Raw genomic sequence first — 16067 nt, forward strand, 5'->3', positions numbered from 1 at the left:
CTAAATGTATAGTTTCTAGAGCCATGGCGTCATAATGATGGTATTAAGAGGTGGAATAATTCAGGTAGGACTGTGTAGGACATCACTGAAGGCCTAGGTGTGAAATGCACGGCCCGCCACTGTGTCTACCATATCCAATTAAAATACTCTGTCCAACAATATCAGTCTCATGAAGAAATGTTTTTTAACGATTATTAGAAATAGCAGAAAACCATGCATTATTGTATTCAGTAGGGGACTTTGACAGAGGATTATTCAAAAAGTACACAGCAAAAGTACTTCATTGTATTGTTGGCAGAGGGCTTACTACTACAAAGTCAAACATTATCAATTTCATTAAGAACTAATGTCAAAATTAACAATATTTGTATTACTCATGAAATATAGCAGGAAAAAAAGAGCTGCTGATTTGACCAAGAAAACGTGAGAGACTGAGTTGACCGCAGTCCAGAATCGCTGTATAATTTAAATCTCCTAACATCTCCCCTTGTGTACAATATTATCATTGTTCCTTCAACCGAATCCTGTAGTTCTTCAATGCGTGTGTATTTTAGCATGCGAGTGCTTTTGTTTTGAAATGACTTCTGAGAGTTTCGCCCCGCCCCTTGCTCAAATGACTATTTGACCATTTAGAAAGGTAAAGAGCAAACACGAAAAAAGCTTTGCAGACGCTCTACCGTTTACTGGTTCAAAAAAGAAAAAGAAATGATCCGCAGATACACGGATTGATTAAGATTGTTATTTTTATTATTCTAAATTGCATCTATAATATACAAACATTCAAAATATTTTATACAATCACTTTGTGCTTCTGCCCTGTGCAGGAGTGAATTGTTAGACATCAAGTTTACATAAACTTTGTATATATTTTGTCCATGGTATACACAGCATAAAAAATTAATTCATACTCAACACCGTTATCATTTCTAAATCTATCATTTACAAATTCACTTTAAAAATAATCATATGAAGCAATGTCAATATTATTATTATTATTATTATTATTATTATTATTATTATTATTATTATTATTATTATTATGTATTGTTTTTATCAATATCAATACACATGGTGGGGAGTTACTCACAAATTGTGCACTGTGGTAGCTATATAACAATTTGGCAGGATATAGTTTGTTTCCAATCTTCAATATTTATTAATAAATGCACAACTATTGTTTTGCTTGTCTTCCCTTTTTTCATGGAGTTCATTGTAAACACACACGTACTGTATCTCAGCTGACATGACATGGTCAGAATTTCAAACTTCCATCAAAGATACTGTACATAAAAAACCCTTACAAATGAACACTAAATAATTACCATGATAACCATATGCACCACAATGTTGGCTCTAATATCACTTACACACCGCACTCTCACATCAAACGCACATTTATGTCAGAAACACTGCAAAAATGACGGCTATTCAACAACCTGCTAATGGGGGAAGAAAGAACCATGTGCTCAATCACAAGCCGTTAACTCAGTCTGCGAGTATAAACACTCAGTATGGCGCTGGGTATTTTTTTGAGTTTTTCCTTGCCATATCTACACTGAAGCTACTGGGCACATGACAATAAAGCCTTTGAATCTTTAATTGTGACGGCCTATGCAAGAGCTGTAATGCATCATGAAGCGTGACTGCAGTGCCCAACCGCATTTTTTAAAATTTTGATGTGCATTTGGTTTCTGAACTTGGAGATTTGTGTTATTTAGGCTACCTCTGGAAAACAGTAAAACACAATGAAGTCATTCTGTGTTTGTTTTTGGTCGTTTTGATTCCTTATGTAGTCCATTATATGGTGTTTTTGTTACTGTTTTTGCAGTTTTTCGTTCTCAGTTTTAATCTATTTGTAGTCATTTTGCATGGTTTGTGGTCATTTTGCCTCTTTTCGTGATTATTTTGTATCTCTGTGTAGTTGTTTTATTTACTATGAACAAGGGTTTCTAGGGAGTTGGTGTTATCTGTATCTAGGATCTGAAAAATAGTTTGTGTATATATTTGTATTTGTATATGTATATTATAATGTGCAGATTTTGAAGTTCCTTGAGACAACTTTGTAATTTATCATATAGGGCTGTTGCAACAGTCTTTTCTGGGCTTCCTGACCACCTTGGCCCATGGGCCTTAAGACGTTGAACCAATTCAGTAATCCTGCAATGAATGCAATACTAAATGTAATAGGACGGAAAATACTTAAACAGCCAGCCCGCAGCAGATATTTCAACACTTACTGTTATGGAAGCCAGAGTATCAGCTGTATAGATTGGAGGACCTGTGGCACAATGATTGTACTCATCATCCGGCATGAAGACCTCATGAAAAACAACCATAAAAGTGAGCATACCCGGCCCGGAGGAAGCCTCCTTCTGGAGCCAGGCCCAGAAGGAGGACTCATCGGCGAGCTTCTAGTGGCCGGGCTTGCCACAAAGCCCGGCCGGGCACAGCCCGAAAAAGCAACGTGGTCAACACCTCCGCTTCTCCGTCCCGCGGGCCCACCACCTACGGGAAACAACGATGGGGTCGGGTGCGCTGCCAGAAGGGTGGTAGTGAAAGCAGAGGGTCTCGACGGACCAGACTCAGACGACAGAAGCTGGCTTTGGGGACGTGGAATGTCACCTCTCTGGGGGGGAAGGAGCCGGAGCTTGTGCGGGAGGTGGAGCGTTACCAGTTGGATCTGGTGGGGCTCACCTCTACGCACAGCGTCGGCTCTGGAACCTTACTTCTGGATAGGGGTTCGATTCTATTCTTCTCCGGAGTTGCCCAAGGGATACTCACAAGCCCCCAGTTTGTGCCGCTTTGTTGGAGTTTACCCCAGTGGACGAGAGGGTCGCCTCCCTACGCCTGCGCGTTATGTGGGGGAAAACTCTGACTGTTGTGTGTGCTTATGCACCAAACAGCACTTCAGAGTGTTCAGCCTTCTTGGAGACCCTCAAAAGAGTCCTGTATGGGGCTCCTGAAGGGGACTCCTTAGTCTTGCTGGGAGACTTCAACGCACATGTGGGCAATGATGGAGACACTTGGAGGGGCGTGATTGGGAGAAACGCCCCCCCTGATCTGAACCGGAGTGGTGGTTTGTTACTGACTTCTGTGATAGTCATGAATTGGCCATAACAAACACAATGTTCGAACATAAGGATGCTCTTAAGTGTACGTGGTACCAGAGCACCCTAGGCAGAAGGTCCATGATCGATTTTGTTATCGTATCATCTGACCTAAGGCCGCATGTTTTGGACGGGTGTAAAGAGGGGAGGAGTTGTCATCTGATCACCATCTGGTGGTGAGTTGGGTCAAGTGGCAGGGGAAGCCTCTGGACAGACGTGGTAAGCCCAAACATGTAGTGCAGGTGAACTGGGAACATCTGAAGGAGTCCCAAGTCTAGGAGGCCTTCGACTTACACCTCCGGAAGAGCTTTTCAGGCAACTCTGTGGAGGCTGAGGACATTGTACCTGAGTGGGCGGTGTTCAAAGCCTCTATTGCCGAAGCTGCGGCAGGGAGCTGTGGTCTCAAGGTCTTGAAGATGATGAAGATGAAGATTCAACTTTATTGTCATTGCACAGAGTACAAGTACTAGGACAACGAAATGCGGTCTCTGCATTTGACCCATCCTAGTGTTAGGAGCAGTGGGCTGCCATTATGTACGGCGCCCGGGGAGCAGTGTAGGTAACCAGTGTCTTGCTCAGGGACACCACGGTGGCACTTGGTCTTTCGGGGACTTGAACTGGTTGACTTCGCCACCACCTGCCCTTAGGTCTTAGGTGCCTCAAGGGGCGGTAACCCTCAAACCTCCTGGTGGACACCGGTGGTCAGGGAAGCCGTCCAACTGAAGGAGGAGGCCTTCCGGGATATGTTATCCCTGGGTACTCCTGAAGCAGTTGCAAGGTATCGACAGGACCAGGTGGAGGGATTATATCTCTTTGCTGGCCTGGGAGCGCCTTGGAATCCCCCAGTCAGAGCTGGTTGATGTGGCCAGGGAAAGGAAAGTTTGGGGCTCTCTGGGAGTTGTTACCTCGGCGACACTGACGGACAAGCAGGAGAAAATGGATGGATGGATGGAATTCGGCATGGCATATAATTGTCATGAAACTTACTGACGTGGAAATTGACAGATTTCCAATATTTCTTGTCCTTCAGTTGTAAGTGAAACATATTAGAAGATTTTGTGGTAACAAGGCGTCATTCAAATACATCATGCCAGGTAATGTGCATGACATTGAATCACCGAAGTAAAAAAATATATTGCACTTACGTTACCTCCCTATTCTGAGATATTATTCTTGTAAATATAAAAAAAGTGTTTGGGTATTGAGAATTTTTAAAACAGTTATGATTTATGTGCAGCTCATTAAAGTGGTTACATTTTGCATGGGGCCCTGGTGCTGACATTCGTGTAGTTTTCAAAGTTGTATAAAGAAGGGGCAACAGAAGTGCTACCACTATTGTTCCAGTGCAAACTGTTCATTGATTAGTTTAATAGCTCTACCCAATAACAACACTGTTTCTCTAAATGAACCCTATTAAACCTTAGCAGGAACTTTAAGTTTAATTTTTGCTTTTAAAAACCCCACAGGGCACCATTAGACTTGTGTTGGATTTGACAAACTCTAATGAGTTGGGCTGTAGCCCAACTCGGAAAATGTTAATTGGTGTTGTAGCCCTAAATTGTCTTTCAAGCCACAAACAGCTCTAATTAAGACCAGTTACAGTTGGTTAGAGTATGTGCATATTATATTTGTGTGGTATCACTTTTACTAGCTATTTTTAAAAGCAGCCTAATTTAATGTTTGGATGGGTGACTCTTAGATGAACGACTGTGACCTGTAAACTTGTGAACAAGAGCAGTTGTGGTAGGGAGCTTCTTGTTGTGCTACACTTTGAGAGGCGAGGCAGTGGTGTGCTTACCTTTGGACCCTGCTTTCCCTGCACTCAACCAATTATCAGGCAGTGTGTGCGCTAGACAGATGTTTGCCTCAAAAATGTTTAAAGCCAGAATATCTGGTGCTTTCAACTGAAATGTAACAATGCCAGATAATTGGAGGCGTTTTTTTTATTCTATTTTCAAAGGATACTACTCATAAGCTCTATGGAATTGTGGTCGTTTGATCACATCAGCTACCTAATTACATCCTCCTCTGTTAGACTACAACCCATTCCACAGAGGAGAAATTGTGTCATGTCCCTCAAATAAAATTAAAAAATGTAACATACACTTTAACTCTATATCTTCTGAGCAGGCTTTTAGTCTCCTATTTGCACAAAATCTTCTTTTACCTAGATTGATTCTAAAACTTTTCTAACGCCACATTTAGTTTTGTTGGGAAAACATTGATCCACTCACTCCTTCTGAGCAAACTCTTTCACTTGGGGGACGAGAACAGGATGAAACTTGTAATATAAGTCAAAGGAGTCATAGTGATTATTGATTACTAACAAATGATGTACTGAAGCAGAGAGAGTGAGTCAAGGAATGTTATAATATTTAAGTAGTGTTTTTCTTTTTTCAAAAGCGTATAGGGGGAGCAGACAAGGCAACAGCAGAGGGATGAATGGATAAACTGATGGACGATCAGCAGCACTTCTGAGGTAGCTGGGCGGGCTTGTCAGTCAGTCTTGTAGTCTTGGTGCCAGGAGCTGCCGCCACCTCTACGTCCACGCGCTCTGACATCTTTACACAGATGATGTCCACCAGGCGCTCGAAGACCTGCTGCACATTGATGTTCTCCTTGGCACTTGCTTCGTAGTATTCAAAGCCTTCAGAAGGAAACACAAGGTTGAAACATTTTGAAGTGAATTCATGCAAATAGTTTGTAGGCTGTTGTTTAAAATTCAAAATTAATTTTTTTAAATGAAAGTAGTCCAAATTGTTTTTGTTTTAATGATGATGACAACATTTGAAAGTAAAACACAACAGCTTTATAATTTTTTGTTTTAATTGCTTATGTAAAAGAAACTGGTATTGGAAAATCAGTTGAACCCTTTTTTCACAGTTTTTTTTACATATGTGCGAGATTAATATGGGCTAGTACAGAATCAACAAACTCCCCTTTCCTTGTGCAATGGCCTTAACATTTAAGACTGTTTCTTTACTTAACGTGTGGGTGTAGTTTTATCTATTTGGGCATCTCAAAGTGTCTTTTTCTTTCTACTTTTAAAAATAAGCATTTGTATCCTGGGATAGCAAATGTTTGAATGATAATGTTTGAGTCGTTCTAATTACATCTGTTGCTGATCAGAAATACTTTTTGTTATCTTCCTGTACAGCGTACAACTTTACACAGCAGACACATTCTTGTTTCAGTGTCTCAGAGACTGCAGAGGTCATTTATTAAAGATAGTTTTAGGGTAGTTCCCAGCAGTGGCGTTAAACCAGTATTGTGGATAATCCAAATACCTCTTTGGCAAAAGGCAATACACTGTTATTAAAAAGGTTTTCATCACCACACACCCCAGGGTGAAGGCATTTTCTACTACAGGATAACCGTTTCACACTAGTTCAGTTGCTCTTTTTTTACAACACAGATGAATTTGTCTTCAGCATATACAATATTAGGCAATGTAAAAGGGGATCAGCTTGAGATTGGAGAATATCACAAGGTGGGTTGAGAAACTAATATTTTGTATAAAAATACAAACAATAAAGCATAAATTTGATGAGAAATGAAAAGCTGCTTTGTGTCCGAAATCAACTCACTGTTAATATTTTCACAAAACCTAAACGTTAAATCTTCTATTTGTTACTTGGCATATGATCAATGAGAGGGAGTATGAGGGTTATTTTTGAATTAATAGCCATCAAAAAAACGTTTTTAATTAAAAACTGATTTCTAATGGGGACTTCCGGTTTTGGCAATGGTGTAGCTAGACGCATGGTAAGACCATGCTCCCAGACATAACGCGATTCACCCTCGAATTCACTCGAAACCTTGACATTTGCTGACAAAAACCATAGATTAAAGATTAACTACTAGAGGCAAGAAAAAATAAAAAATATGCTGAAAACAAGAGACAGAGACCCGACTGCAAAAAGTAGCGAAACCTAAACAGCTCAAGCTAGCAAGTGCTTCGCAATGGCCATGGAGTCTGAAGAAATTATCATGGCGATACGGGACCTTAAAACGGATCTTAAGAGGGACAACGACAGGTTGAGACAAGAAATTAATCAATTGGGGCAGGAAATCAACGGTAAACTTGACACCCTCATTACAGATGTACAGAATTTGAGTCCCGTGTGGCGCAGGTGGAGGGATGGGCGGCAGAGGCGACCGAGGCGCTCTGCACCTGCCTGGAACAGCGAGAAGCCCCTGACTGCAGGCCGCAGATCGGGGCGGCCATCAACCTGGGGAGGAGTCAAACATTTGACTCCTCCCCAGGCTGATGACCGCCCCCAGGTTACATAATGTCCACATGGATGCATGTTGCATGTTCGTTCGCCAGTGCAGTCACACTTCTCCATCTTAGACGAAGCCGACATTAAAATATAAAACATGGAAGTAAGTGAACCTGCCAATATGCATAATTGTCATTGTAACACAATGTTAGAGCAGTTCAGTGGTATATTTAGAAATTACCAATTAAAGTCAAATTACGTGTGTGACCATAACGTAGGCTACAGCCTCCAGGAGCAGTGACGTTAAGTCTAGGTCAACATGTTTAGATATCTAATCATTTTCATTTTAATTTGCTTTGTACTTCTTGTTGTATTTGTCCACAGCCATTATCTGCACGTCGCAAGTTTACACATAGAGTCTACATACTGGGTGTACAGTTATGCTTTTTATGTGTATGCTTATTTTCTTTGACGTATAGAGACACGTTAGTGTAATATTGGAGGGCGAGACTCCCCAAATAAAGACCTGCAGCAGCGGTCTCTATCACTGCCCCTTCTGCACATCTAAGGGTGCACAAATTATGCTTGAGTACCACATAAGGCCATGCTTCAGTGAGGCATAGAGGTACACCTTCTTTCTTTATGGAAAATATTTGATTCTAACATATTTTACATTTCCCATATTATGTATTTTACTTAATTGTATAACTTGTCGCTTTATTATCATTCCTTTCTTTCAGAGTTCACAATCATAAAGTGTTGTCTGAGTTGCAGAAGTTCAACACACTTTCATTGTTGCTATTGCACACAAACCGGTATAAACAGCACTCTTTGTGAAGCACTTAAAAGCACAGAAGCACCCAGTGGTCCCTCAAGTGCACACAGTAGAGACACAGACCACATTCTGTATTTGTTCTAAACAATACTGAACACCAATTGCAGAGCGAACTGGCACCTGGGAACTTGGTATGCATTCTAATGTGTGTGATGCTTAAAGCATAGCAAGATAAAATAGTTGTGATGACTTGTTGAGTACTTATAGATATCACTGAAAACCTTCAGTAATAGTTGCTTTTATTTGCATGCCTTTGTGGTTTTGGCAAAGTGGGATGTCATTTTTTTTCACTCAGATCCACTAGTCTTACTCTTTATTCTTACTTTTTCTTCAAGGAAAAACATGCTTTCCTGAGAGACACCATCGAGGCAGCAACATGATGCCAAACCAAATCGCTTGACAGCAGAGTTTCCCTCCCGGCGGTGATTGGGATGGACGGGGAAGACCAAAGGACAGCCTTAACAGAGCTGGGATCAGATGACAGCAGGGATGAGGAAGAAACCCTTCTTCTAATGGAACCCTTCCTTTTCAGATTCAATTCCCAGGGTGATTATGAACATTCTGTGAGGAATTAATTGACAGGAGAAACCTTAAAGTATTTGCCTCTTTTGAGGAGTGCCAGTGAGGCCATTTGCATGCGTCATCATTATTTTCTTTATTAGGGCCCGAGTGATTGATTTTGTTGATTATTTGTAATAATAATAAGTCATTATTTGTTTAATTAATTTGCTGTGATTATTATCTTTTCTTCATATTAGTTTCTGTTATTTTTTATATCAACTGTTCATTATGTTGTTTAATAAAAAATATGATGTTGTGGCCTTCTGAGTCTGGTATAAGTTAATGTACAAAGCACAATCAGCTTGTCACCATAGACTGTCTACATTGCAATGAGGAAAATGTTTTGTGTCATTAGCATAGCAGGATGGGTAGTAACGATATATTAACAATGACATAATAAGATAAAAGTTTTAAAATTTATCAAAATAGACGGATGACTCATCACGATATAAGTAACGGACTACTACTTACTGCAAGCAACAACAAAAAAACACCAGACTTAATCGAAAAGGCTGCAATTAAATTTGCATAACCTTGTATAACATAACTCACACATTCTGGAAGTATGTTATAGATGTTTAAATAACTATTTCTTCCTGCAAATATGAGACTTTTATTACAAAAGAATGTATGTGTACTGTACTATTTTGATATGTTCCACTGTTAAGAGCTCCATTTTGTTTATAGGAGCACAATATTTTTAAGTGGGCTATAATTTTATTTTATTAAGCTAACTTGTCACATTATTATTGCATTCTTATTAGTTCACATGCATGCAATAGTTATAATACAAATTCAGTGGTGTAATGAGTTTTGTCGGTTGCCATGTTCATAATCTGGGGGGGGGGGGGGGGGGTGCTAGCGTGATTTTTTGCTGTTCATCTGTGAAGCTGCACTTTCGCTTCGGCATTTTGTGTGCAATGCTGCTCTGCTGTCTGCTCTGCTCCCTCTGTGTGAGTGCGTGGCAGAGCAGCCCACAAGGCAGCCTCTCGGGAATTACGTCACGCAACAAAGTACCGTAGAATTCTGTGCAAAGCGCCAGTCAATTTAAGTACGCTTTATGGTCCCATGAAAAACAGTGAAAACCGGACGTTTTCATGAATTTATAAAACCCCCCCGGACGCTCCGGACAGGACGTAAAAAGAGGACCTGTTCGGGCCAAAGAGGACGTTTGGTCACCCTAATACACATATTTGGAGTTGCTAAGAGAGAGCAACAAAATTCAATGCCAAATTTGTTGAGAAACTCCTTAGAAACAAATTGCAACTACCACAAGACTTGGAGCTGAAAATACAGTGGGCTCATCGTTCTCTGGCGCAAAAACCTAGACCCGAAGCTCCACCGAGACCAATAATAATTAACTTCCAGTTGTTTACAACTAAAGAGTTGGTAATGAGAGAAGACTGGAAGAAGGGGGAAATCCAATTAGGTAACAAATCTGTCTATTTCGATCATGACTATGCTGCGGAGATCGTTAGGAAGCGCAGAGAATATAACGGGATAAAGAAAGTCCTTAAGGAAAAGGGAATTCGCTTTCAAACACCATTCACCAACATGCAAAATCCACTGGGAGACGGGCCCCTGGGTATACAGCAGTGCACAGGAGGCACAACTCGATCTGAGGAGACGCAGATACCTAGTGGAAGAGTCGCCGGCAGCTGGGAAGGGAAGCGGCCCGGAAAAACTGCTAAGCGAGCTGCTTGAGTGGCAGCGGACGGCAGTGAAAGATGGCTGGCTCTGGCACAGAGAGTGAAAGATAAACTCCAAGTCTTCCAGAGAGGAGAAACCGAGCCGAAATAGACGCTGTATAGAACTCAAAAGCTGGTATGATTGTCATGTCTGTTCATAATTCTAAAACGACTGATAGCATAACATTTTAGCCTCTAAATGTTCACTTAATGGGAGAGACGGTTTCATTTGTTGTATAGATTACATTGGACTCATAGGATGGTAGAGTTACTGTTTCCAGGCTCACCAGCCCCCCTTAGCATTGGGCCCTTTCCAGCTGAGAGGCTTTACCCTGGACCCACCAACGGGGTCATAGATGAGGAGGTAGGAGGACATCCTCCGTTCATGGAGGTTTGTTCATTTGTTTGGTGTAACATTTTTGTTTCTGTTAAGATTTTGCTTTGGGGAACTACTGCTCTATTCTATTTTTTTCTTGTAAAGCAAGTGTCGGGGTTACATAACTTGAGAGTAGCCTCCTTAAATGTGAATGGCCTGAGTAATCCAGTTAAGAGGAGTAGGGAATTTGCTAAAATGAAAAAGGATAGAGCTCAAGTTATATCCTTACAGAAGACACATATGTCTAAAACAGAGCATGATAAGCTCAAAAACCTTGGGTACTCTAATTCTTTTTACAGTTTTTGTAAAAAATAACCAGAAAAGAGGATGCTACATTGATATCAAAATCTCTTAGTTTTAAATTAATCAAGGCAGGTATTTAATTACCAAATGTAAAATAGATAATACTCTGGTCACATTTGTTAATGTTTATGTCCCCCCGGAGAGTGAAATTTCTTTAAATCCTTATTTGATATAATAGCTACCGAAAGTGAAGGAATGCTAATATGTGCTGGTGATTGGAACACAATTCTGAACTACTGCCTATAGTGAAGCACGAGAAGAGACAGAAATCTCTGAGATCAAAAGACTTCAATATGTTGATTAAAGAGACAGGCCTATTCGATGTCTGGAGGAGACTTCATGCTCTGTTCCTAATGAACACTATAGATAGAAACAGAGTGAGGGGATGCTCTATAGCAGGGGTGTCAAACTCTGGCCCGCGGGCCAAATTTAGCCCGCAGTGTAATTATATTTGGTCCGCGATACCAAATACCAAATGACTACTAGAGCTTGCCCGCCGGTATTATACAGCGCATGCATCGCTGATACTACAAATCCCAGAATGCTCTGCTGGTGTTTTGGCGCGTCAATCAAAACAGGACCCGTATGTAAAAATCCTCTCTGTTGACAGTAGTCACAGTGTCCTCATGCTACTACTGGCACCGCGCCAGTACCCCTCCCAAAAATGGCGAAAAGAAAAGCAGAAAACAGGATCTTTCTGGACAGTTGAGAGGCAGAATGTCTGTTTGTTTATATAAAAGACAGACCTGTTTGTCTTGTATGTGGAGCCAACATGGCTATAACCAAGGAGTACAATATTAGACGACACTATGAAACGAAACACCACGACAAGTACAAGGAGCTGACATGACTCAAAACGCCAGAAAGTAGAGGAGATGAAATTGAAGTCTGACTATGTTCAAAAAAAGCCACATCACAAAGTGAGGCTGCTGGAAAGGCTAGTTTTATTGTGGAAGCAGAGATGCAAAATCAGCCCGGCTCTTTAATGATGAAAGTTTGTGAAAAAGCCAGCATTGCTAAATGTGAGCCTGAGCAGAAACACAGTAGCTGATCGTACATGTGATCTTGACACCAATCTATATGACCAGCTGGTGGAAAAGGGAAAAGATTTTGTTGCATTATCCATTGCTGTGGATGAGACACATCTGATACGGCCCAGCAGTCAGTCTTCATCCGTGGAGTGGACTAAAATCTGTGTGTTAGGGAGGAACTTTTGGGATTAAAATCAATGCATGGCACAACCACAGGACAGGAAATCTTTGAAGAGGTTTACAAATGTGTAACTGAAATGAAGCTGCAGTTGGATAAACTCGCGGGATTAACGACGGATGGTGTGCCAGCGATGTGCGGTCAAAAAAGTGGACTGGTGGGCAGGGTTCGGGAGAAGATGCCGGAGGAGAACTGTGCAGGTGAGCTAACTGTTTATCACTGTATCATAACATCAAGAATCGCTGTGTGGCAAAGCCCTAAAGACTGAACATGTTATGACCACAGTAACACGAGTAGTTAACTTTATAAGAGCCAAGGCCTGAATCACCGCCAGTTCAAGTTATTTCTAGAGGAGTGTGATTAGGAATACGCAGACGTGCCGTATCACTCAGAGGTGAGATGGTTAAGCCGAGGAAAAGTACTAAACAGATGTTTTGAGCTGCATGATGAAATATATAATTTTCTTGAAAGCAAAGGGAAAGACACAGCAGAGCTCTGGGAGCAAAAGTTTCTGTGTGTGAGCTGACCTTTCTGTGTGACATCACGAGTCATCTCGATGCGCTGAACCTGCAGCTTTAGGGGCGGGGGCGTATCATCACAGACATGTACGCTGCAGTGAGGGCTTTTCAAACTAAATTGTGCCAGTGGGAGAATCACATGCTGCAAAGAAACCTGGGCCATTTCCCCGCTGCCAAACCATGAAAACGCAGATCTCTACCGCCGTGTTCCCATGTGCACAGTTTGCCGACTTTGATGTCCAGAAATGTAGATTTGAACTGCTCAGTAATCCGTTTGCAGTTGACGTGGAAAACGCACCAACCAACCTCCAAATGGAACTGATTGAACTCCAGTGTAGTGACACGCTGAAGTCCAAGTATGATGCTGTGGGCGCTGCACAGATTCCACATTAGTGACGGGCCATGATTGGCCATGTTAGCGTAGTTTCCTTAGCATTCGCCTATACTGCCTATGCCCGGGGCCAGCCCTGGTTAAGAGAAAGATGTATGCTTAAGGGCACCACTAGAGGGCGCCCCCCCCAACAATTCGGCGGCGCCCCCCACCAATTCGGCGCCCTGAGCGGGCGCCTAGTTCCCCTGTACCCAGGGTTGGCCCTGTATGTGAGCAACTATTCTCCTCGATGAAGCTGACCAAAACATCTCACAGGAGACGTCTGACTGATGAACACCTTCGCTCGATCCTGACGATTTCCTCAGCTCAGAGCCTGAGCCCAGACTTTGATGAACTAAGAGATGCCAGGTATCTGGCTTGGACACATCAGAGTAGATCAGTGTGTAGCAAACTGATCTATAATGAACGTTTTCTTTATGCACTTTTTCTTGCTTCTCCAAGGCATGGGCTTGAATGGTTGCACGTTCATTGAAGGATATTATTATTAGTTTATTATTTTTATTTTATTTTATGTGTGAGGGGAAGATCATCTACCTCTCATATAAATACATTTCACAGTGAGTTTACTTAAGCAGACACACCCACACACCTATGCTACACACACGCCCTCCCTCTCAACACTTGCACACAAAGAGAGCGCTGTTGACATCACTACGACATCACTTGAGATCACTACCACATCACTTGAGATCACTACCACGTCACTTGAGATCACAACCACATCACTTGACATCACTACCACTTCACTTGACATCACTACTGCGAATTCTGTTGTTTTTGTGGGCCTTGCTCAGCAGTGACACCAGCGGTGCCTGTTAATTTACACAGTTCTGACTTTTAATGTTTGTTGTTTACATGCTTGTTTTTGAATATTAGTATGAAACGTCTCTGTAGGGCACATCTTCTGTACATTCTTTTGTGGTTTATTTTTTAAAGTTATTATTAGTCTGTGGGAAAAAAGGTTACTGTTGAAATTTAAATCAGAAGGCTGCAAATAAAAATAGAGGCATACGATTTTGATTTAAATTGTATTTAAGAATAGAATGCCATTGATGTGTTTTTTATTTGAAATTCGATTTTGCATGTGTGCAATATTAAGTTATCTATTGGATATTATTAAGCTCCATATTCAATGTTTAAGCAAAACTTGTTTTGGTCCATATGAAAAGGTTCATTGTTAAATCTGGAGGAAGATTTTTTCAATAAATATCAATGTAGGCCCGCGACTTTGTCCAGATTTTAAATGTTGGCCCACTGTGTATTTCAGTTTGACACCCCTGCTCTATAGGGACCGATGTGTCTGATCATAATATAATCTATCTGGCTATACATTTAAATAACAGCGCAAAGAGAACATTATGGAGACTAAACACCGGTATTTTAAATAATACATATATATTAAAGGAAATTAAGAAACAAAAAAGTGAATGTATACTAGATAACCATAACGTTCAGGTGAACCCAACCATCATATGGGACACAGTTAAAGCAATAATGAGAGGACGACTCATCTCTAAAACAGCTTACTTAAAGAATATAAGGAGGGAAAAATACGATGACCTAGAAAAAACAACCAAATGATGAGAACATGAGAAAATGCATTGTGGGGATCGTAGGGTTCAAAATGCTATAGCAGAAATAGGCAAAAAGAATCCAAGACGCTTCTCATCTAAATTCAACAGCATTCATTAAAAAAATGATATGATAAGTCTACAAAAGAAACACAGATGTGGTCCTTCCCCATGTCAACTGATCCACATTCCACGTTGAAGCAGTTAGCTGTCCGGGAGCGTGCCTATGTTCCCACAGCCCTATGTTCCCTCAGCCCTATGTTCCCTCATTTCGAAGATCTATTTCAAAATGAGGCCCTATGTTCCCACAGTTCCCACATTTCTAACATTATTTTCCAAAATTAGGCCCTATGTTCCCACATTTCGTTTTTCATAAATTCGTAACAGATTTTATCCCCCTTTCTCCCAATTTGGTAGCCAATTACACCCAACCTTTTATCCAGTAGCAATTGACTACAGATGTAATGTAGCTTTTATCTAAATCTGGGAACATAGGGCCTTTTTTCCTATTGAGTACCATGTACGTCTGGGGAACATAGGGCCCTGGGAACATAGGGCTGACCCCTTTCAAACTCTCTCTTGAGCTCAACACCACTACTCCAACATGGGGTTGCTGTGGAGTGACGAAACATAATACCAAAATTAAATTCACCTCCATAAATTAGTGCAATTTAAACACAGCACACAATTAACTTTCTATAATTCTATGGGACACTTTCTGCTTACTGCGACTGAGGACTCAGGACTGCATGGTTTATTTGTTTGTCTGTCTGTGTATTCGTTTTTGTATGTTTGTTTTTTTTCTGTTTATTTTATTTTTATTTATGCGCTTTGGGTTGTACCCAGTTCATGTTAAATGCGCTATAAAAAAAAATGACTTGACTTGACTTTCATTTAGAGAAAAATCTTAAAAGTAAGAAAAATCTTAAAAATTAGGGAACATAGGGCTGTAGGACCATTGGGCTGTGGGAACGTAGGGCTGACCCCAGCTCTCCTTTTGGCTCCTTGTGGTCACATGGGCATATCCCCTTCTCTTCTATTGGCTGACGTCGACGGAGGCTGGTTCAGGGCGCATTCTGCTTCGCCCTGTTACGAAGTCACCGTCGCCATCTGTTGATGTAGTCATGATGCTTCCCCTTATGATATTCTATTATGCAATTCTTCTGAGGTTTATTGGTTATTAAACACGTAATAGAATTATTGCAGCATCAATGAGTGAGAGTTAGAGGCAGTGTGTTTAGTATGTAACTCCACGCGTCGTTCTCCCCCTACTCATACTCAGTGA

The 16067-nt window shown here is 41.1% G+C and overlaps 1 protein-coding gene across 1 annotated transcript in view; it reads right to left on the bottom strand.

Moving 5' to 3' along the window:
• Positions 1 to 725: 725 nt before the first annotated feature.
• Positions 726 to 16067, bottom strand: part of rab3b (RAB3B, member RAS oncogene family) — a 105119-nt gene continuing 89777 nt past the window's right edge. Inside the window, exon 5 of the mRNA XM_063891777.1 lies at positions 726 to 5754. Coding sequence (XP_063747847.1) covers positions 5570 to 5754 — 185 coding nt within the window. The 3' untranslated portion in view covers positions 726 to 5569. The remainder of the gene's footprint in view (positions 5755 to 16067) is intronic.

This window comes from Eleginops maclovinus, chromosome 9, assembly GCF_036324505.1.
Source record: "Eleginops maclovinus isolate JMC-PN-2008 ecotype Puerto Natales chromosome 9, JC_Emac_rtc_rv5, whole genome shotgun sequence".
In the NCBI taxonomy this organism is placed as follows: domain Eukaryota; kingdom Metazoa; phylum Chordata; class Actinopteri; order Perciformes; family Eleginopidae; genus Eleginops; species Eleginops maclovinus.